Source organism: Cyprinodon variegatus, unplaced genomic scaffold (assembly GCF_000732505.1).
Source record: "Cyprinodon variegatus isolate N-32 unplaced genomic scaffold, C_variegatus-1.0 Scaffold130, whole genome shotgun sequence".
NCBI lineage: Eukaryota > Metazoa > Chordata > Actinopteri > Cyprinodontiformes > Cyprinodontidae > Cyprinodon > Cyprinodon variegatus.
In genome coordinates this window covers 1,143,243-1,166,701 of record NW_015150583.1, presented here as the reverse complement: position 1 = coordinate 1,166,701, position 23,459 = coordinate 1,143,243, and the positions used below count along the sequence as shown (strand labels likewise).

Sequence of the window (23,459 nt, the reverse complement as noted above, 5' to 3'; positions counted from 1 at the left end):
AGAGAGAGAGAGGAAGAGATGTAGTCACCTTTGTTCACTTGTCCGTTTGCGTGGAGGTGTAAGATTTCATTTGGAGCGTTTGCTCATTTGTTTTTGTTCCCTTCAAGTGTTAGATCTCTGAAACCAAGCTCTCCTCCTGTCTGCTCTCCTGGCCATATCTCTTGAGAATGAATATAATTATATAAATATTTACTTTGTGTAAATGTGTTTTTCTTTTAGACTATAAACGGACAGATCCTGTAGCATTGTAATTATTTTCAGAAGCTTTTTTTTTTTTTCAACTTCCATGTTATTTTTCAAGAAAAATAAAGAAAATTGACAGTGATTTCAGTAATTACCGACTCCACCACACCTCTAAAACACTTCAGAGCAAATGCATTTTAATAGGAAAAAGATAAATGGAGTTCTAAAATGAATGTTATTAATGAAAGCTATGATTTATTTAGAATGCTGTGGAGAAAGTTGGTCCCTTGTAATTTATTTTAAAATTGACACTATTGTTACTGAGCAGACTATTCATGGGTATGGGTTCTATGGCATCTCCTTCAGACTCGTCTACCTTAACAAGATCTTGCTAAAACCATTTTTCTACCGAGTATTCAGAGATGGACCATCTGGTGTGCCGTTGCAAAACCAAAGTGCTTTTCTATCTTGAACCGATCACTGAGGCAGAGTTCGTTATTCTTTTAATTCAATTTTCCAAAGCAGCCATCACAACTTGTTTCACTGTAGGATGTTATTTTATCTGAAAGGCATAAAGTCTTACACCAGGTTTAAGTGGACACATACCTTTAAAAAAATCTACTTCTGTTTGACAAATATTAGCATTTGTATTCAGTTTTCAACAGTTTTTAATTTCTATTTTTTTTGTTTTTTACATAAAAGTATTCCTTTTTGAGTGGCTTGTAGTTGCTACTTATTTTCACAGTTTGTGGATAATGACTTCCACCATCCTCTTTCATTTTAGATCCTCCCCAGACTGATAGAAGTCTGCGACTTTGCTTACATGTACTAGAATTTCATTAGATGTGGGCCAGATGTTTTGCTTCTTTTTTTTTTTTTTTATTTAATCCATTTTTTGTTGTCAGGTTCAATAAACCGTTTTAATCATCAGCTCAGGCAATAATCAGCCCATAGTATCACCAGTGCAATCAATGTGGTTAATCATGTTCTGACATGAGAGGGACATTTAATTTTCACTTTTCATATAATAAATCTTTCCTTTTAAAATGCATTTTTATGTTGTCATACAATCAACTGTTAGATTAAAAAAAGGTAATCTATGGGAGGAAACACTTGAACACAGCTCTAAGATTTGCATGGATGGCTGACAGAAGAAAAAAAAGAAAATAAGCTCCTTCCCTGTGGGCTCCACCCAGCATCTCTGCCACCTGGAAACAAAGCCTCTTCCATCTAGATAAACGCAGCTGGTAATTGTGGTAAAGTTGTAGACAGAGGATCAGCTGCTATCATCATCTCTGGCTCTGAACTGGAGTGACCTGGATGTGGAAGCGGAACAGGGGACCACATCTGCTTTATTTTGGTTAAAGCAGCGATGGAAACAGAGAATGCTCTCATCTGCACCGGGGGGGCAAGCTAGCTAACTTTTATATCTGCTTTTAGTTTCTTTGACTGCTCCACGATGCGTATTTAATAAGCATGAAAGGAAACTCCTCTTCGTTTGTTGTTTGAACCAAACCCATCCTGCAGAATGGAAACCAGCAGCAAACAGAGGCTGAAAACAATGTTGTTAGCTAGTTAGCTAAGGTTAGCCAGCTAGCTGCTAGTTAACTAGTGGGCTGTTTTCCCACTACAAGCTTTACTGCTTAACAGTAGATATATCCATTAGGCAACCAAGTGGCTTTTTTCCCCAAGTGACAAACTTTTCCTCTCATAGTTTTTAACATTTCCAAGCAAACCGCTGAAGCTAGCTAGTTAGCTAGCCAGCGGCGATCAATTTCTGTGCGATCCCTTCTAAAAGTCTTTGTCGGCCATGGCTCAGGAGGCCTTTCCTTTGCATGTTCTCGTCTGGAACAATCAGTACCTAGAGTTGGACCGTGAGCTGCAGAAGAAAGAGGTGAGTCTGCTCGGATGGAGGCTTTCCTACAGGTGCGCTTTTCTGTGGCGCCGCAGTGCGCTGACGCAGCTTCTGTTTGGGTTTAATCGGAGGTGCAGCAGGATCTGGATCGACTGGATCCGCGGGGGCGCACCCCTCTGGAGCTGGCTGTATGTCTGGGCCACCTGGAGTCCACCCGGGTGTTGCTCAGGTACTCTGCAGACCCGACCTATTGCAACTCACAGGGTTGGACCAGTAAGTGCCTTTTAAGCTGCTGCCCCGCGTCCCCAGCCTGCTGTCAGTTTAACCGCCTGGATATTTGCTTCAGTCTTGCAGGAGGCGGTGAGCACCGGGGACCCAGAGCTGGTGCAGCTGGTGCTTCAGTACAGAGACTTTAAGCGAGCTACTGAGAGACTGGCGGGCATCCCGGAGCTTCTCAGCAAACTGAGACAGGTCAAATCATCCTTTAATCTATAATATTTCATTTTTTTATCCACACACTCCTCTCTGATGTTCTAAAGTCAACTTTTCAAAGATGCTTCCAGTTAAATCAAGGACCTACACTGTCTACGTTATGTTTTCTGCTTTGATCAATGTTTTCAAGGTATTTCAGGGTCTAAAAATCTTCAGGAGAAGATGGCAGATGTTTGAGGAAAGTTTTGCCTCATCAACTTGTAAACACACTTCTTTTGTGCTTTCAGGCGCGGGACTTTTATGTGGAGATGAAGTGGGAGTTCACCAGCTGGGGTGAGTGGAGTTCAGGTTTCCAAACAGAGGTGTATTTCAGCACCACAGAGGCTGGACAGCTCCTGCTAGCTGCAGAGGATGTCCACATTAAAAGGACACCTTTAGATACCAGGGATGAGAGATGAAGGAAAACAAACACTCATCACCAGAGCAAAGACTGGAAATGTGCAATTTATTCCGTTTCTGATCGGTCAGCAACTGTTAAGATTTTGAAAAATCGGGGGTTCTTAAAACCAAGAACATGCAACAATTTTTTTCTTTCAAAATGATCAGCTTGTATGTTGATGGTTTATGATTAGTTAATTTAACATCTAATAATAGTTTAAGACATGCTAAGAAACGTGAATACTGATAATTTTGTAATGCTTCAATTTTGTGTTTCGTTTATTGCTACTAAATGTACTAAGAAAGCCCCCAGCTAAGCTGTTTTTTTATATATATGCCATCAATGTGCAGAAAAACAAGTCAGAATTTAGGAATAAAAAAAGAAAAACATAGTCTTTACCATCAGCACAAACTTTATCTGTCGGTTTCTACCGGCCAGTTCCTGGGGGCCGGTATCCTGCAACTTTTAGGGCCGTCTTTGGACCAACACACCTGAATCAAATGGCTGAGTTACCTCCCCAGTATGCAGACAGTTCCTCCAGAATCCTCTCAATCATCTAAATACTTGATTCAGGTGTGTTGAACCCAACTCGCATCTAAGAGTTGCATGATACCGGCCCTTAGGAACTGGAATTGCCCACCCCTGTTCTATCCCATACTCAGAAGTCTATGTAGGAATCAGATTGTGTCATATTTGATTAGCTAAACAAATGTTTTAGGTGAAATATCTTCCTTTTTTTTAACTGTGGTAAAAAAAAAAGTACATTTTAGAAATTGTTATGCAAATTGAAATGTTTTATGTCTTGGCTCTTCAGACCTGGCCTCATAGATTTGTTGCCTTAGGCTAATGTATAAGTGATTCCTTTTATAGCAAGTGGAAAACAAAAATCAATGATGTGAAAACATCAGGAGCCTTGAGTGGAAAAAAGGTTGCTAGGCATTAACCTTAGTTTGTTTGATATTTAAAAAAACAGCAAGACCAATGATGGCAAATTTTGCTTTGGTAAAGACATAAAATCAGATTTTCATGTAATGTACCTTGTTTTGTTACCACTTTGTGTCTTTCTCTGTCCCTTTCTGTATAAAATATTTCTCCTCTTCCTCTGCTCTCATCCCAGTTCCCTTGGTGTCAAAGGTTTGCCCCAGTGACGTCTACCGGGTTTGGAAAAGCGGCTCATGCCTCCGTGTTGACACCACCCTCTTGGGCTTCGAACACATGACTTGGCTAAAAGGACGGCGCAGCTATATTTTCAAGGGTGGAGGTGAGTGATTAAAAACCATCAATGAACCAGAGAAGATTCCCAGTCTATTTTACATTTGCTGATTTACCGTCTCTCTCCCTTAGATGATGGTGCAGTGGTGATGGAGGTGGACCATGAGAAGCAGGTGGTTTACACTGAACCCCTGGTGTTGTCCCCTCGTGATGCGCCCTCCCTCCTGGCAGCCATGCAGCCTTCCCAGGAGAACACGGCCCAGAGGCTCACATCGCCCATCGTCTCCACACACCTCAACACGCGCAACATTTCCTTTGAGCGGTAACAGCTGGATATCCGAACCTCACTGTCTATGTAGATAACATCCGTGCATGACCTACTGTCTGTCTTTATTTTACACAGGAACAAGTCAGGAATCTGGGGCTGGCGTTCTGAGAAGACAGAGGTTGTCAGCGGTTACGAAGCCAAGGTAAAGAGACTCCTGATCAAATGTGGTGCTGATTGTTTCCCGTGTAAAATGTATTTATTATTTTAGTTATTTTCTATCAGTAAAAGTTATACTTCATTATGTTTTATATATTTCTGTGTGTAGTTCAAAGGTGTCTCATTACAACTGAACTATAGGGTGTATAAAGTTGCATATGATCCTTTATTCCTCTTGTCTGACTTAATCTCTGACTCATCTGAATGTCCTCAGATCGCTGCTATTAATCCTTTCATTATCATCATGTAATTCCTCTTTTGATCCAAGGAGCTTTCGATGAATGTTTGAATAACAGTTTCTTTTTCCAGCCCAACCAAGTGTGATTTGATATTTCTTCAGGGTCACATACTGATAAACCTTTATTCATGTTTGACAGCTTAACGAATAAAGCGTCTTTTTCATGTCTGATGCTAATCGCTACTGTTTGGAGCTTTATTGAAGGCGCGAAGAGACGTTTTCTCCTTTGTGTTTTCAGGTTTACAGCGCCACCAATGTGGAACTGGTGACCCGTTCGAGGACGGAGCATTTATCAGACCAGGACAAGTCAAGAAGCAAAGGTGAGAAGACATGCGACATAGGAACTGTAACTATCATTATGTCTATAGGATGTGGGAGGGTTGTTAAGGTAATTCAGTCACTGCAGTCATTGTTTGTTTTTTTCCTTTTACAACAAAATAATACATTTTATTTGACTGCAAATATTCTAAAAAAATAAAAGATATATCTAAAGCTTTGAGCTCACAATGGAGGCCTATTGAGAATTGGATTGAGCTGTATCTAAACAGCTGACTTGTTTCAGGTTGTAAACTCTCGACAGGTAATTAAATGCAGCATAAACCTTTTGGATTTCAGTAACACAAACAGCTGCTTCTTTATTGCGAGTTTCATCCACATTTACTGGAGTTTTGTTTGTATTAGTTCTATTTCTAAGATCTGCTTTCTTAGTAAACAAAAAAACAAAACAGATATACGTTTACTTTATGTGTGCAGCTCACAAAACAAATTCAGTCTATGTGAGGTAAACTTGGGGTTGGGCCAACATGCAGATAGTGACATTTGGTCATCAGAGATCCCTGTGGGAAATGGACCACAGGTTTGGCTGCATAAAAAATAAGAGATAAACAACCTGAATGGATTGATAGGATGATAAATATTTTACACACAATTAGAACTAATCATATGTTTCACCTAATAAAGTTTAAAATATCAATTCTATATCTTGCTGTATTGATTAAGCAAATGTATTTCTTGTTTTTCTCAGGCTCAAAGACTCCTCTGCAGTCTTTCCTGGGAATCGCAGAACAGCACACTGCTCATAACGGGGTAAGAGTCTCCATAGAACGTGTTTATTTGCTCACCGGCTCGTTCATCCTTTCACAAACACTCACAGCTGCCTTGTCCCTTTCAGAGCAACATGTCCCAGTGTGCCAGTCCTCACAACCCCACGGCCATCACTGCCGAGGAATACTTCAACCCCGAGTTCAACCTGAACGGCCGGGACATCGGACGCCCCGTCGAGCTCACCAGCAAGGTGCAGAGGTGCGGTAATGGCAGAGCGGCTTCAGGTCAGCATCATGTTTTACGTCACAACACCTTCCTTTTTCCATCTTCCTTCTGTTTGTCAGGTTTAAAGCCACACTCTGGCTGAGTGAGACACACCCTCTATCACTGGCTGAGCAAGTGACGCCCATCATAGACCTCATGGCCATTTCAAACGCCCACTTTGCTAAACTGCGAGACTTCATCACCCTGCGGCTCCCTCCAGGCTTCCCTGTCAAGATAGGTGAGAGCGGACATAAAACTCATGGGACACTTAATACCTGGAAGAATCTTCTCTGCAGCTTTGCCGTTTTAGGAGCCAACGTGTTGAATGCACTAAAGCAACAGCGGAAGGATTCCTATCTAGTTTCCTTTATTGCAGAGATGTCTTGTGTAATAATTAGATATTAACCATCTGTCACTCAGCATCTCCTAATCTCCTGTTTGATTAATCTCCCTCTCTGTCCCTTAGAGATCCCACTCTTTCATGTTTTGAATGCCAGAGTGACGTTCAGTAATCTGTGCGGCTGTGACGAGCCGGTCAGCTCGGTGACGGTTCATCAGCCGGAGAACCCTGGAGAAGCTGGTAATTATGAGTCAGAGAAATGGCCAAAAAATATTATATGCAGCTCCTTCCACACATAACAGGGCAACAACTAAAAAAGAAACATCAAATAAATTGAACAGTTTATTGTAGTATTTTCTAATACTCTATGAATTGTGATGTTTTGCACAACTTTCCTTAATAAAGCAGCTTCTTTTTTTTACTTTAATGTTCAATAAAGCATGTAGGAAATGCTGTAATGTGGTCTTATTTTCCACATGCCTAGTTTCTGGATGCTATTGCTGATCAGAAGCCCTCTGTGTGAATCAATCACAGAAGATGATTGATTTCTGGCTGTAATCCTAGTCGCTCCCAGGTTTTAATCTATCACACCCTTTTATTTTTCCTTTCAGGGCAGTGCCCCTCTGATTTCAATTGCGAGGTTGACCCCTCTGTGTTCGAGCCCCCTCCGGACTACACCACGCTGGGGCCGGGCCGCAGCGAGCCGCTGAGGGATGAGGATGACAACCTGCTGCAGTTCGCCATCCAGCAGAGTCTGCTGGACGCTGGAACCGAGAGCGATCAGGTCTGAGCTCCATTCCCAGTCCGCCACGAAGATTACAGCTCATCAGTAGAGAGGATACTTTGCTTAGGGTAGATGTATTGATGGATGGATTTATTATAGCAAGTGAAATGTGATGAAGTTTGCTAGCAATAACATTTAAGTTATAAAGTTGAGTAGACTGTCATTTAATAGACCAGGAAGAAGAGATATAAGGCAGCTAGAATGAGTGCTCTGAAGTGTATTGGATTATGAACCTTATGAGGTGTGGAGTACTGCTATAGATATAAAGGAAGATGTGGTATTTTGATTTTCTAGAATAGACACTCCTAGTGCAGGTAGAGAATGATTCTACGCTCCAGTTTTCCCTCCTATTTATTTCCACATTAATTAAATGCCCCTAATATTCCTCTTCTGTTTGAAATGAAGAATAGAATGTTATATTAAATCTAAAGGTGGATTAAAGGCTGGACTTTGACCGAGTGATGATAAACTAAGAGGAGCTGCCAATTAGATGTTAATTTGCTGCACTTCCTGAATCTTTAGGGCTGTTTTCTGCTCTTTGTATTTAGCTCGATAGATTTCCCATTAAATCTGATTGTTATCCTTTCCCCGCTGAAGAAAGGCATCCCAATGTTTCATTATGAGCTTTGTTGTTTTTTTGTTTTTTGTTTTTCTGTTTTAGGAGGAAATACAGTTTTACCAACTTGTGGTTAATCTAAAGAACACATAGTTTGCCATTTGTCAGTGCTGGGGGTCTAAGTATGTACTGGCCCTCTCAAGCCTTTCATCTCGCAACAAGACCAAATTTATGGAAGACCTTTAACACTTATCCTTTCGATAGAAGTGTGTACCTGAGCTGTGGATCTCTGCAGCTCTTCCAGAGTAACCATGTGCCTTTTAGATGCCTGATTCATTCACTCCCTCATTGCCTGTCCTCTCAGTTAAGCTCCATACAGTTAAGGCGCATGCCTTAGTAGGCCTTCAGTTCTGTGTTGTTGTTTTTCTAAATAATGCTTTGAGCTATGCTCTAAGAGCTCTTTGGTTGTTTGAGAGCAGATTTAGTTTTTTGTAAAATAATGAAAAAACTCAGCAGTCAGTCCCTGTTTTGTGTTGGTCTCTGACATCAAATCTTAATCAAAGTTTACAGTTGGAATATGATCAAATGTGATGAAGATCAAAGGGTGGGAATAGTTTGTGACTTAATGCAAATACATTTAGAGAGATGTAAATACAAAAGTTAAATGTGGTAAAAAGTGAATTCATTGTTGGCTTAAAAATGTTGAAATTGACCAAGAACTTAAAAAGATTTCAATTATTGGTAGACTTGGTCTACTCTGGTTTAGCCTCTGCAGTAGGAACTTTATTTATTTGCATGGGTCTTTGCATCTGTTTGCATCCGTTTCCAGTTGCAGAACACTGAGCTCTTTCTTTAACTCTTTGGATTGTTCTGTTGGGGTAATTGATTATTTAAATCCCCTCCAAGAACCTTTTATATCTAAAACTTGGAAACGTTTTCTTCTAAATGTTCAGGTGACCATCTGGGAGGCGCTGACTAACAGCCGCCCGGGGCCGCAATCTCCGCTGTATGAGGAAGACTCTCAGCTGGAAAGGTGAGAAACTGTAGATGGACTCAACTGTTTGTATGAGATAGATGAAGTATTTATTATTTAATCATTAAAAATGTTCTTATTACCAAGATTTAAGCAGAGGTTCTGATATCTTTATAAATCCTTTGTCTTCAGTAGAAGTTTTGGCCTGAATTGTAATTTAATGAACAGATATTAAACAAGAGCTCAGTAATTAGCTTTATTCCCTCCTCTGGGAGCAGCTCCTCTCATTTGTCCTCTAATTAAATTAAATCAACGCTCTCCTTAAACGACTCTGAATACAGCCATCTAACAGACCTGTTTTTGTCTCAGGGCGATCCAGGAGTCCCTCTCCATCTCTCTGGCCAGCAGAGAAGGAGAAGAGACGGCCGACCCCGGCCTGCCGTCCTCGTTGTCCCCTCAAGACCCCGCCTCCACCCTGCCCCTCTCCTACAGTGCTGCCACCGATCCGAGGCTTTCAGGACACCTTGGCGTGGCGAACAGCTTCGACGAGCAGCTGCGGCTCGCCATGGAGCTGTCATGCAGGGAGCAGGAGGAGAACGACAGGTGGGGGCTGCTTGTTTGTTACCTGAGGCTAAAAAACCTCACTGACCAAATTAAGTTAAAATCTCTCTGTTAGGGATCTGTTTATCTTCATCATTATCCCTGAGGCGAGGAAAATCTGTGCAACAAAATATGTTTATTGCTGTTTAGAAACATAAGCTAAATTTAAAGAAATGCTTAAGCTGCTATTGGGTTTGAAAAATAATGAATACTAAGAGGGTCAGAATTCTTGCTCGTATTTGGATAAACCCTTCTCATCACACTGCATCTCCATTGCATGCTTTTACACTAAGTTTGGCTCAATGCCAACCGATGAGAATGAGCTCTGGACCAAAATTGTTCAGGTTTTCACCAAATATGCAGCAGGTATGACCGCCTCTTTTAAAGAAGCAGCAGCACGCTGCACAGGAACATACTGGTATATGTCAGCATAAACACTAAGATTGAACAACTCAGAGCAGCAGCTCTGACTCCTCCAGTATTGGTAGCCTTCCTATGACTCAGTACCCATGAAGTAGCCCTTGGCCTTAAAAAGGTTGGTGACCCCTGCCCTAGGGGATAACTGCTGGAGGAAGAATGACAGAGCAGGATCAGAGGAGTATGTCTATTGTATAATTTCTGTGCCACCTACCTGAGTGTGCAACGATGTGCAGCGTTTAAACTCACACCCTCACTCAAAACCTGTCTGCCCCGCGCTCAACTCTGACAAGACGCGCTCAACAATGTATCTGTGTGCTTGACTTTTTCTCTGCGCTCACAACTTAACACTGTATTTAAATGAACCAGCCAATCACACAGGGCTTTTTTTATCTGATAAAAGCAATCCTTGCAAATAATCAAATTAATGCACACTTACAGGGATTACAAAACCAAACGGCAGAATAAAATGTGATTGTGTTGCAAATGCAATTAATGGGCTCTATACACAACTTCACTACTTCCTGAACTGAAGGCAACTTTTTTGTTTCCTGTATTTTTCTGTTGGATTAACTGATTCATCTAGGTGATGAATCAGTTGATTAATCAGTGATGAATTCATCTAGATTAATCGGTTCATCCAGTAGAAAAAAGAAGAGCTGCTCTCAGTTCAGGAAGTGGTGGAGATGTGCATACTGTAGAGGCTGTTATACCACCCCAGTTGGGATCAAACCTGAATGAAGCTATTAGACATCCTGTTTGACTTTGCAACATAATCCTGGGAAAAACTAGTAAACCCTGATTTTTCTTTCTGCTCCAGGAAACGTAAGGAGGAAGAGGAGGAGCTGGAGAGGATCCTGCAGCTCTCTCTGACTGAGAAGTGATGCTGCCGCACAGCAGCTGCACACTGAAGAACAATCACCTTAATTTATTCAGTTTTATTATGGAATCTCTATACATTAATTTATTCCTTATATTCTATTTGTTTTTCTCACATGAAGGCTGCTAACAGAATGTAGGAAATGTTAAGAGTCTCTGGAAACAGTCACTCTGAATACAATACTGTACACTTTAAGTGAAGGAGACAAAAGGGAGCGTTTTCTTTTTTTTTATTGAATATTTTTCACAGTCTTGCTGTTCTTTGAGTGATGATTGATCCTTAAGCTTATATGATCCACTAAACTAATGAAGATAAAACACTAAAACATAATTCAGTGTAAAAACAACAACTTTAAAATCTTTATGTTGGACTACTCATAAGTATGAAAAATAAAGAATGAAGATCATCCTGGATTATGGTCTCGGTGTTTTCAACTTTCATTAAAATATTTTACATGTTTGCTGTTTTATGTTTTTCTTTAAACATTGTACAAAATAATTAGACATTTTTACAATAATAAACACATTTTAAACCAAAACTGATATTTAAGCAGCTTTGTAAACTGAAAATCATAGCCAGCAAATTCCTCATAATACCTTATATAATACTACACAATAGTATGCGGTCTTGGTGGTGCAAAGTGAAATTAAAAAGTACATATGTGGAAGCTCATTGGTAGAATTCCCTTATGACATAACTTTTGATGTTCCAGTAATGTCCCATTGCCTCTTGGTTTATCTTCTCCCTTATCTGCAATTATTAACATTTTCAAATATCCTCCACTAATTTGTAAAATGTAAAACTCAGAGAATTAACCTTTCTGATAATAATGAAATAAATCACGTAACACGATTGTAGGACTTCAGATTGGACCTCAGGCCAAAACAACAAACAAAATAGTCTATATTTTGGTAAATCATCTTACCTGTTCAAAGAAACATTAAAGAAATTACAATCATCTTACCTTCCTAAGATAACAAAAACAGGAGGAAAACTTTACTCAAAGAAAATGGCAGTCCAATCCTACTGTGCAATCAGTGTTACAGCTTCAAATCGCTCCACAATTATTTCAGAAATCTTATAATTTAAATATTTGTTAACAAAGCTGAGTGTGAGATAAATACAAACTTAATCACCTTTTCTATTGCTCTGTAAGGTCCTTCTCATCACAGAGTTCCTGGGTAGGTTGGTGGTATAGTAGTTAGCATAGCTGCCTTCCGAGCAGTTGACCAGGGTTTGATTCCTGGCCCTTACGACAGAAAGAAGGCAACGATTCACACTACTTTATCATCCGGAGGGGGAAAACATTTAATTACAAATCCGAATCCATGCAGCTCTCTTAAACACTTCATACGTTCAGCGCTACATCGTCACATCTCAGTTTTTCCCCCTGAAACTCTCATTTAATCTCAGGCTGTTTTATAGTTTGAACATTGCATTATGTAACTGCACATGCACAGGAATATCATGTTGAAAGCTTCCTGGAATTCACTTGTGCTGGTCAGAGCCAAACGTTGCTTCGATCCTAAAAGAATGTTTATACAAACATTCTATGTTTATGCCAAAACCTCTTAATATATCTAATTGCATAAGAATCAGCCATTAGAGACCTTATTATTGCTAAGACTCATACTTCACCTTCAGCATGTACTGTTTTGTTGCTAAGTAAGTATAGTGCCATGAAGGATGCTATATAAGGCAATAAAACCTTTTCAGCACATAAACCTAAAAAAATTTACATTTCCTTAAACACTAAAGTGAGACTTTACAGAAAACCTTTTTTCTTTACATTTTTTTTTTTTTTGCTGTTTCAGACTTTGCTCATCAACTTATCAGTTTTATAGTAATTTCTACATAAGCGTTTCTTAAACTGTTTACACAGAAACCTGCAGCTTTTACTGTTGCATGGGTCGTACATCGCACAGTGAGGGAATATATACTGTAATACATGCTTTTAAAATAAACATCTGAGTTTTACAAGACCTTTCTGATCGGAACAAAGAGTGCAACTCATTTGAAATCATAATTTCTATCAAAAAGCTTAAGAAATAAATGTTTTTGGTAGATTTGCTCCTTTCTCCCCCTACTCTAACTCTCCTAGATGTTCTCAATTAACCCAAACTTGTATTTGTGTGATTGCTTGGCTGTTTTTTAATCTCTGAATAGTGTTTGGCCCTCTCACACGTTATCAACTGAGAACTGATTTATTCATAATTTAAACTCTACACATTTTTACTATCACCACAGGTATTTGCAGGAAAACATGAAATATTTGATCCACCTTAATTTTGAAACTTGATCAGGATGCGAAAGTTTAACTTTATTTAAACCACTGGATCTTTCTGCCGTTTCTGTCACAGGTTTCATTCTTGTAGGTGGATTCGTCGTCTCTTCCAGTCTCCATGTAGAGGTTTTCTTTTCTCTTTTTTAAAATTGACTGAAGCTCATCATTCATCTGAACTGATTAGAACCCCCCAAAAAAGAAAAATGTTATTTGTTAAGATCAGATTTATCTGCTAAAACATTGATGCACAATGAAGGTACAGTTAACTGCACTCTAGTTAAGATGTGGGGGGAACAAAAATGAAAATTCAACCCTTTATTTATTTTTATTTTCATTTTCAGAGGAATACAGATTATCTGATGAACTCCACAAACAGAAAACAGTTACTGTTACCAAGTTTGGATCAGGCAGAGAATGAAATCTGCTTTTCTATGTATACAATCACTCAGTTCAGCGATCCTTGCTTAGGAGTTGATAACATCTGTTTACTCAGCTTTGCTAAAGGATTTTGAGCTTGGGATGGAGAAAACCATGACAGAAAACCATTTTTGCGACGGAAAACCAAACTACCATCTTCTTTAATAATAAATAATAATAATACATTTTATCTGAAAGCGCCTTATCACAACACCCAAGGACACTGTACAGGCAGATAAAAACATTAACTTTAAAGTTTTATCAGTGAGTCCACCAAATTTCGACCTACACAGGGGGCATGATGCTCCCACATTTCCGCCTTTGTTGCTCACCAAACCAGCTAGAAGTGTTTTTTAACCTTTTGCCATAAATATTTTGTCTGTTTTTTCCCCCCACATCTTTAATCAGGGTGCAGACAATGTTTGAGTCTGTATTTACCTTTCTTTGTCATTTGATTATCTGGTGGAGAATCATCTGGGTACACATACAATTCATCATCTTCCTTGGGTGTAGGAGGAAGAAGCTTGTCTTTGGTCTGGCCACGGAGCATGGGTGCCACCTGGGCTTTGGGGACTACAGGTGGAGGGATGCTCATACACTTTGGGGGAGGGGATACATCTGTCCAAAAGAACAAAAACTGTTAATATCTGTAGCTGTGAACTTAGCCTTTTTTATGAGCAAAGCTCAGCCTCACCGATCCGAACGTCATAGGGCTGAGATGCAACATAGGGACGGAGACGGTACTCTGTCTTCTCCAGGAAGTACTTTAAAACGTCTTCCAGTGAGGAGACGGTCATCTGCAGAGTAGAGGGTGTATTATGAAATGTATAATTTAATGCTGCGGAACCAGCATTAAATTATCTTTTAAATTGTCCAAATTGATTTTTTACAATATTTATACTGGAGCCAAATAGAGACGTAGTTTATCTGCAATATCGTAACTTAAACGTGTCTAAAATAACTAAAACCTGGCAAGGAGAGAACTTTGCTTCAAACTAGATGTCTCCCAGTGAGATACTACTAAAAAGCTTTTTACAGACATTTTGCCATTCAGAAAGCCTAAAAAACAATCAATCCAGATGGAAATATTTTGAATAAAACTTTTACACCATGCAGATATACATAATATTTATTGTATTAATGATAATAATGATCTGTACGTATTAATGAACTAAATGGAAAACCATTTAACATAAATTTCCATTCTAAAATATGAATAAAACTGAGAGCCTCCATCATGTTTTAATGAGTTACCCTGAACCTCTGAAGAAAATATTGACATACGGTAGCTTTTTGAAACACAGCTGGCAACTTTGAGGTCAGTTAAAGTTTAGCTCTTTGTTTAACAAAAGCCCTGAGGTTTTTTTCTTTTCTTTTTTTTTTTTTAAGCAGACATGAGTTATTTACTGTTTCCTGCAGTTGCTCAAATTTAGAGTTGAAACTCTTAAAAGTTATGCTGGCTGAACTTTGATAAGCAATTGGTGTTTTGTCCAACATTAACTACTGCCAGCCGAAAACATCTAAGATGGACTGAAAGACATCTGGCCTTACTCACAAAGCTTTAGCTGCATTAATTTAATTAATTAATTAATATACAGAGGAGGATTCAACCTGCCTTTTATAGACCTAATAAACCAGCAGCTTGGGATGCTTCTTAAGAGTCTGACAATCACAAGAAATGACTCTTGTCTAATTTCATTTTACTCAATTCAACTTAAAAAATCCATAAAATATATATATATATATATTTTATTTGAGCAGATTAATTTAACCATATATTAGACAGTGTCTAATTTATTTCAAACCATAATCATTTGCCAGAAAGGAACAATATCTAGCTGTTAAAATTTGACTTTTGTAGTTTTCAAAATCTCCTTGTTTATTAAGTTCTAACAGGTCTTGCCATACTTTGTTCCACTGTGCTCTTCTTGATTAGATAAGTGTTTTCCATATTGTTTGATTCTTTTGTGTTTAGTTTGCTATTAGTGTTCTTTCATGTTTCCTTTTCAGAGTTGTTTTTTTCTTAATAATTAGTCTTTCTCCTTCAGCTGCTCTGCCTTTACTCTGCCTCAGCTGATTACTTCTAATAAGCTCTTTTGGTTTACTGATCACCTTCCATCCCAGTCTTAGTTTAGTAGCTCACAGTTTATAAATGTTTTCTGTTAGATTCTTCCATTTGCCCGATTTGTTTTTTGTCCTTTAAATTATTTTATTCCAGTGCTCAGCTTCACCTCAGTTTGTCTCTTCATTTAAATGATTTATAAAACTACAACACGAAAGGAACATCAGGAGCTTCGAAATAATTTAGTTATGTTCCAAATATCTTAGGATGTAACTCTTCAGGAAGATTTGAACTTGTAATTTAAATCATGGTGTGGGACTTATATTTTTTAGAAATTAAACTAATAAAAGTTAGTTTTTTTTTTTTTTAACAATTGTTTGCAAATATATTGCAAGTTTTCTTCTGATAGCCTTTTTATGTAATAAGGCTGCATTTGTGTACACTGCTGCCTTAAAGCAGGTCTTTAGGCTTCATTCCCTGCCTGGAGTATTTCTGCATGATGTTTGTACATTCTCCCCGTAACTGTGTGTTTTCTCTGGATACTCCAGGTTCCTTGCTAGCTCTGTCCTTGGTAGTGAGTATGTGTAAGCATGGTAGTTTCTCCTGTGTTCCTCTGTGATGGATTGGTGACCTGTACAGGGTGTATCCCACCTCTCACCCTATGACAACTGGAGACAGACACTATATTCAAAGACTAACCCTTTGCTTAAGTTTTGGATTTTCTGAAAAGCTGTTCCTTGCATTTGTTACTTCAAGGCTGGACTATTTTAATTCTTCACTGTTAGGAAGTCCACAAAATGCAGTTAAAAGCCTGATCTATAGCACCACAGCCACAGGTCTGATAGAAATCAAAGAGATCAATTGTCTCTTATTTGAACTTTCCTTCACTGGATTCCGAACAGGATTTAAAATTCTCCTCCCTCATATAGCATAATGCTGCTAATATTAAACCTCTATCATACATCAGAGATCAGATTGTTTCTTAAGTTCCTGAAAAACGTCTTCACTGCCAGACAGCAGATTTAGTGTTCCTACAGTATAGGTTCTAAAAATAAAATGAGTGGTAGAACCTTTAGCTTCCAGGCTCCTCTCTGGTGGAACCAACTTCCAGCATGTCTGCTTTCCTTTTCGGCAAAGCTTGCAGTTAGTGGCTCAGGTTATCCTGAGCTTCGTCTGTAGGTATACTTCCATAGGCCTACCACACATGACTGGAATCTGAATACCTGCTGATGCTTTCATCGAAGGATCCTAGATGAACCTTGGTGGTGGAGATAATGTATTAATCTCTGTTTTTATGGATGTTTTTAAACAAAACCGCTTAGGGCTTGGGTGTTCTTACTACTCTCAAATCTTTAAACCTGTAATTTAATTTACTTTAGCCCAGTCAGATGGTTCTCCCTGTTTCCTTTAGCCTCCCCCACATCTCTCCACATCAACCTTCTCTTTTTTACCCTTCATGACCCCACCGTGAATTCATTGACCTCTGCTCTTCTTTTTTTCTCTTCATAGTAGCTCCATCTAGCCTATGTTCTTTTATACAGATGATACACTTGGTCCTGTCTTACAGGTGTTAACCCTGTCGCCTTTATAATCACAGCCATTAGCTGAGCTTTTATTAAAACTAACTCGATATAGACTTTCATCTTTTAGACTTGACTGCAAGCTTTGTACTGTTTAGCTGTATTTTTCTCCTAGACGAGACCTTTCTCTCATAGAGAAATCACTTTTAGATCAGTTCACCTATGTCCCTCTGTGTGTATGCTTTGCTTAAACCTGGCATGCTCAAAGTTGATCCTCTAGGGCCGCTGTCCTGCAGGTTTTAGAGGCTTCTCTGCTCCAGCACAGCTGGTTATCATTGATAGATTATTAACAGGCTTTTGCTGAACTGCAGTCATCAGAATCAGCTGAGCTAAAGCAAGGAAACCTGTAAAACCTGCAGGACAGTGGCCCTGGAGGATCGACTTTGTGCATGCCTGGCTTAAACCATTAGTAGACCTCTGATGTTTGTTCACCCTGAGCCTGGTTTTGATGTCCGTTTCTCTCCCCACTGTCGCTACATGCATGCTCTGTATGAGAGATTGCTGCAATGCCAGGGACTGTCCATTGTCTCCATGTTTTCATCCATGGGTGAATTCTGCAAAGCCAGTGACTCAATGCAATCAGCTGGATTTTCCCATAAGATTTTTAACTAATCTGTCTGTATGATTTGATTTTATCGACATCTTAAATTGCCTTCAGATTAGCAGCAATGTACATTGCTGCTGTACAGATAAAGCGATTTAGACGTACCCAGCTGTGTACTGTGAGCACAGCTGTTCAACTTTGAGTACAAGTCTTTTAGACTTACTGGATTATCCAGTTCAATCACATAGCCAGAGCTGGTGGAGGTCACCCTGTAGTTCTTGAAGACGGGCCCACTGAAACAGAATAGACATAAAGATAACACCATCACTATGAATTTATATACTGAAATAAGTTCTAACTGATAGATATTGATTTTTTTCTGTTTGATATTTTCTATCCTACACTTTTGCTTCTGCTGAACCTAAAAAATGGCATCTAAAGAATAAATTTTTTTCTAACTTTTGAGGGAGAATCAGAGCTGCTGGATAAAATTAGTTTGAACAAACCGTGGCGTAGGCTGTCTGAGCGTCAGGGCGTAGTTTTTGGGCATGGTGGATGGGCGGAGAATGATGTTCCCATTCTCTGGGTTGGAATCAAGCATCTTCTCGGCTTCTTGTCGAGTCACGTCGAAGAAACAGCTGCAGGGTTCAAAGAAAGCCAATATACATTTTTCCTTTTCAGTCTAGGAAGAATAATACTTTTTTTTTTTTTTCAATAAAACATGCAGAAAAATGAAATCTAACAATGTGAATACTGTCAGGCATAATACTTCAGTATTATTATTTCTTAATCTTCTTGAAAAGGAACCAAAACCATTTTTCTTTCTATTGAATCCTAATTTTACTGGAAGAAAGTCTATGAGAAAATAGAAAACTGCTTCATAGATAGTTAAAATAGATGTTATGCAGTTTAATTGTTTATTTTTTACATTGTGTTTGGATACGCATTCAAACATGATGTATTGGATGATAGGTTGGAAGCTCCTTTGATTTAACTCACGCAGGTGTTTTGGGTTCTGAAGTGCTTTTGGCCTGCATGAAGCTGGGTCGAGGTGGAAGAGCAGGGCGATCCAGCTTGGTTGCTCTTTTCTTTTCCTCAGAAAGCGTCTCCTCTAGCCTTATTTTCTGACCAGGAAGCATCTGAAGGTTTTTGGGAATCTCTTTCTGTAATGGGATATGGATTAGATATGACAAAGCTGTCAGCCTCAGACAATCAACTCACTTTAAAAGATAGTGCAGTATATTAAATACAGCAAACCATTTAAGTTTTAACTTAGTCTGTTTATTCTGGTACAAAATTTTGAAGGGAAATTTTCTTTGATAGAGCTTTAACAATGAACCAGGAAATGTTTGTTTTCTTTACAACTTTGTTTGACTTAAAAATTGTTTTTTGATTGATGAATAATGATCTTACAGTGATCTTAAGAAGAAACTTCTGCAATATGTTGTTAGAAACCATTTTTATACAGAGTTTAACTTTTTGATACTGATTAGCTTTGGAAGCCAAAAAACTAGGGGCCTTGTGCTAAGAGCTATTGAGAAGTCAAGCTTAAAAAAATGCCAGTGATATTCATGGATTTGTTGCAACTGATAAGAGGTGCAAAAGTGATGTAAATTATATAGTGTTTTTTGTGCAACTGACCACCACCATGGAGAGTTTGCAATGGTGCAATTAAATGTGCATGGTGTTGGAAGGAGTCTTTCCATAGAAAATATGTAAGGGTTCTATTTGTGACGGGCTCCACCTCAGCCTTTTGTTCATTTGTCAGACACAATCCTTGGTGGAACCAGTAAGTAGATCAGCTTTGCACTCGCCGTAAAGTTTGCACTTGTTTTTATACATGAAAACCTTCAGTAGATCAAGCCCATTGTATCTTAAATCCAGAATTATTTTACAAAGCAGCCCCAAAAGAGTGCTGCATTTTTTACATAAGCAGAGAAACTGACGAAGTGATATTAACTGTATGTAGCTCTGGCAGAAGGACAATGGCAAAATAACCCACCTTTAAGCAAATTTCTACCTGTGTTGTTCTTTACATGACAATGTTAGTACATAGAAACCATTTTAGCAGATTATTATTGAACTGGCAGTTTTTAAAGCACACTAATAGTCTGCTATCTTATTTATTTGTACTGCATTTGATCAGGAACAAACCAAAATTTTAGTCATTTTCATTGCTTATATTCTGCATTGATGTTGTTTTAAAGTCAATGGTTGGCTGGCTGCTAAGAAGGTAATGATGCCTCCAGAAATGCTGCTACAATTGCATTTTATCTAAAGTCAAAAAGGGGACAAATCCCTTTGTGAAAAGTTTTTCCAACTAGTGTTAATCAAGATAGAAGTTTTTAAGCTCATATATCTCATGTTTTTTAGATGTAGACTTACATTAACCACTGTCAAAATGTAGCCTCTCCATTCCTCTCCTGTGTCAGCATTGTCCATCTGCATGATCAGAGAAAATAATAATTAATAATTAATAATATAATTAAAAGACAACACACGCACAATAACATATATGATTGGTTATGTTGGCACTGAGGTCTATTCAGTCTATTAGTCCTAAACCTAACCCTAATCCAATAAGAAATGGCCTAATGGGGACCAGTTAACTCATCCTCACAACTACCTGTAAATCCCGTCAATGTAGCCTAATGCTGAAAAATTGACTGTACACTGTCCTCACAAGGTAACTAATTCTAATGCTCACCCCCACACACACACATTTCCCACAAATGGTACAATTTTTTGGAACCCCTGACAAAAAAGTGTTTTTAGGAGCTTCTTAGTAGTTAGCTTAGTACCTCATAATCCAAGCTGTTTAACATTACACAAAGTTTTTTGTTTGTTTGTTTGTTTATTACCACTGAATATAAGAATAGATTAGAAACTCCAAAGTTCACGACTGAAGAATGACTCCAGGTCCTTCAAAAACACTCTTTAGATGCCGGCTGCTGGCCAATAGGTTGTTTGGTAGACACAGCAGTAAAAGACTAATTTCTTTCCTGCCATTACAAAAGGTAATGTGTGGAGTTTACTAAACAGTCAATGGAGTAACTATCGGTAGGCACAGACAGCTATTGCTTAAGGGCCCCCGACCTCTTAGGGGCCCCAACACTGACATCTGGTAGGCCCTCTACGCAATTGTAGACTATGACGTCTTTTTGCAGATATAATGGTGCGAAAAATTCTTCTTAAATCTACCTGATACTGAAGCTATTTATATTATTACTGAAGTATTTATACTGCAACACATGCCAGATTTCAATAGGATGGTTGTTTAAACATGACACCAATAGCAAAACAGACAGTGGTACTTTTAATTACTATGTTAATAACTGTGTATAGTTAATTAGACGGTTGGTTAAAAAAAATACACTTCTATAATATGTTTTAAACCGCAATAAAGATCTTAAAAGAACAATGTATTTAAGTATTTTAATTATTTGATGGGTTGGTGGGTTGTGTGTAAAACAGAGCAAATATATATGAAAAATCACCTCATGACCCGTGTTAAATATGATGAAGTGTTAGATTTGCATCATGAATTCATTTAAATGATATTCAAATAAGAACCAATGAAGTCTAAAGTATGGGTCATGCATTGGTCACCTACAGATATGATTATTGATACACTATGGCCAGCTCTATAAAGTTATACATATCTTTAATGCCTGCTTCACCCCCCAGTCCTGAATCCTATTTAAAACTTAAACTCCCAGAGTAACTGTGCAAAATGTTTTCAAATAATTCAATTCGTTTGTGCTTTTTTTTTGTGATGTATGTGGAGTCAGTTTAAGATTTTACAAACCTTTAACTGCACCTCCTCTTTGGGCAAACTTAAGGTGATAATGGTAGGTGTTGTCTTTTTGTAAGGACTCTCCAGCTCCAAGGACTTCAGCAGCTCCAGGTCTAGCCTTTCCGTGTACTGAAAAAAAAAAAAAAACAGGCAGCCAGTCACATGGCGGTTTAATTAGTTAGATATACTGTAAGCAAACATGTAGGCTACTTCCTTATTGCCCTTCTACTGGATTTATTTGATTTCTGATTTTGGCAACATGGTTCCAGAAAACATAATTCAATAAATGTGATTACATAACTTTCTAAAATATAGACTTTGGCTGTGCACTTACCGTTTCTTGTGTTTCATTGTTATAAAGGAACAGCGTTGATCCTCTGAGCTCCCCATAAAAACTCTTGAAGTCCTGGAAGTTATGAAAGTTATTCTAGATTACTCATTCAGATTAAACTGAACCTTTGCACAGAAATGAAAATAAAGAAACTCCTCCTGGGGCATCTCATAGACTAAAGTTATTTTCTTTCCTTTACTAGCTGATGTTTCAATTCATTTATCTGAAAATTTAGCAACACTTTTAACCAAGCATTCAGAAAGATTGCTTTTATGACTAAATATTTATCATATTTTTCAGTTTTTGTAAAACATTCTAAAATACAAAGAAGAATATATACAATAGTTTGGCTTCTGTATCGAGGTAACTCTTGAAGTTTTTAATTCATCAGGTAGAAAAATCCATAATGAAAAATACCTTCCCTAATAAAAACTTTCTGTGTTTGGAAATCTCCACTTTTGGCATAATTTAAGCTTTAACAATTCTACCTTCTCTTTAGATCCTTTCTTAAGCAGGTTTCCAGCGTAGTAGAGAGGTAAAGCTGTGATCGTCTCCCTTCTCTTGATGACACCTCTGAGGTTCTTTACCGTCCCCATTTCCACAGAATCTGCTAGTTTCCTCCTCTCCTTGTCTGGTTGGTCTCAGCTCTCAGGCTGTCCAGCTGAGTCCTGGGAAAATTGAGCTTTTCTGGTTTTGTGGGAGCTTAACTGCCCTGATTTACTGCCTGAGATTATTACCTCTCCATAAACCTGCTGCGATCACTTTTTTTCATGCAATCTCAGAGCTGCTCTGGCTTTGAATAAGGAAGCCATGTGCTGATTTACAAAGAAGGAAGTAGTTAGTGCAAGAAAAAAAAGAAAAATTCCCAAATATGATCAACCTTTGTACTTTGTCCCAAGCACAAGTCAGGATGATATGCACAACCTACTCAGGTGCAATAAAGTGTGTTGGTGTTTGTTCAAACAAATCCATGCTTTTCTTTCAAGTTGACTCCCTGAAAAATGCAGGATGGATTAATTATTATCATAAAAACAAGGTGTGAGTAGATATACGGCTGTTGCAGTTTAGATAAATGAAAACCTAGTACTTTATTGCTGTCCAACAAAATACCTTAAAACTAAAAAGGAGAAAATATGATACACTACAAAATAAGGCTCCAATTTCTCTTTGTGAAAATTCCTGAACTATTGATACTATTGATTTACTTTAATCTCTACTTCAAACAGCTGCTGCTATAAATTTCAGATAAAAAGTAGCCTGCAAATAAATGCCTTTCATTATTGACAGTAATATACTGGCACCTGGGCTGAGGGTATTTTACTGTTATTTTACAGTACTCTTTTTATAAGATTTACAATATGTTACTGTTAAAACCTCTGTATTTATTACTGTAGATTTTAAGGTGTTACTAGCATTGGGGGTTTCCAGTAACCTAATGTGTAAATCTGCTTTATCCAGAACTGCTAAAGTGTTAGAATTTTGTTTAACTTTGTTCAGTTTTTGTAAGCATATAGAAGTGTAATTAGAGAGTAACCATTTTCAGTTTTAACTTATTCACTTTACTGTGTAGCATCATTTAAATTTGTACTAATCCACAAAAAAAAATCCAATAATGGGTCATTTATTCAATTAATGATATAGAGCTTAGAGTTCTGAGGTTCTGAGTTCGAGCCCCATTCCCACAGACTGCCACACTGGGTCTCTGAGCAAAGACTCTTAACCCCACACTGCTCCCCAGGCGCCT

At 38.3% G+C, this 23,459-nt stretch overlaps 2 protein-coding genes across 2 annotated transcripts; one reads left to right on the top strand and one right to left on the bottom strand.

The window, feature by feature from the left end:
- Nucleotides 1-1,332: 1,332 nt before the first annotated feature.
- On the top strand, nucleotides 1,333-11,186 carry ankrd13d (ankyrin repeat domain 13 family member D). The gene is made up of 16 exons (XM_015376173.1): nucleotides 1,333-2,077; nucleotides 2,176-2,311; nucleotides 2,385-2,509; nucleotides 2,758-2,803; nucleotides 4,027-4,170; nucleotides 4,254-4,443; nucleotides 4,525-4,591; nucleotides 5,082-5,163; nucleotides 5,868-5,929; nucleotides 6,015-6,145; nucleotides 6,232-6,389; nucleotides 6,618-6,731; nucleotides 7,103-7,275; nucleotides 8,785-8,864; nucleotides 9,174-9,407; nucleotides 10,642-11,186. Exons 1-16 carry the CDS (start codon nucleotides 1,994-1,996, stop codon nucleotides 10,703-10,705), a joined length of 1,890 nt encoding a protein of 629 aa, XP_015231659.1. The 5' UTR covers nucleotides 1,333-1,993; the 3' UTR covers nucleotides 10,706-11,186.
- A 1,692-nt stretch (nucleotides 11,187-12,878) lies between these two features.
- Nucleotides 12,879-22,436, bottom strand: LOC107085681 (signal-transducing adaptor protein 1-like). The gene is made up of 10 exons (XM_015376154.1): nucleotides 22,204-22,436; nucleotides 21,719-21,790; nucleotides 21,397-21,513; nucleotides 19,974-20,030; nucleotides 18,588-18,751; nucleotides 18,095-18,226; nucleotides 17,812-17,881; nucleotides 14,097-14,199; nucleotides 13,841-14,020; nucleotides 12,879-13,161 (listed from the first exon to the last, which is right to left on the bottom strand). Exons 1-10 carry the CDS (start codon nucleotides 22,309-22,311, stop codon nucleotides 13,022-13,024), a joined length of 1,143 nt encoding a protein of 380 aa, XP_015231640.1. The 5' UTR covers nucleotides 22,312-22,436; the 3' UTR covers nucleotides 12,879-13,021.
- Between the last annotated feature and the right edge of the window lie 1,023 nt (nucleotides 22,437-23,459).

Excerpts from the sequence above, each read along its gene's own strand:
- ankrd13d (XM_015376173.1), top strand. The coding sequence starts at position 1,994 with ATGGCTCAGGAGGCCTTTCCTTTGCATGTTCTCGTCTGGAACAATCAG. Across the intron at positions 4,592-5,081 it reads TCAGCGGTTACGAAGCCAAG|GTTTACAGCGCCACCAATGT; the intron begins GTAAAGAGACTC and ends TTGTGTTTTCAG. Across the intron at positions 9,408-10,641 it reads GAGCAGGAGGAGAACGACAG|GAAACGTAAGGAGGAAGAGG; the intron begins GTGGGGGCTGCT and ends TTTCTGCTCCAG.
- LOC107085681 (XM_015376154.1), bottom strand. The coding sequence starts at position 22,311 with ATGGGGACGGTAAAGAACCTCAGAGGTGTCATCAAGAGAAGGGAGACG. Across the intron at positions 21,791-22,203 it reads AGAAAGGATCTAAAGAGAAG|GACTTCAAGAGTTTTTATGG; the intron begins GTAGAATTGTTA and ends CATAACTTCCAG. Across the intron at positions 18,752-19,973 it reads ACATTTTGACAGTGGTTAAT|AAAGAGATTCCCAAAAACCT; the intron begins GTAAGTCTACAT and ends ATCCCATTACAG.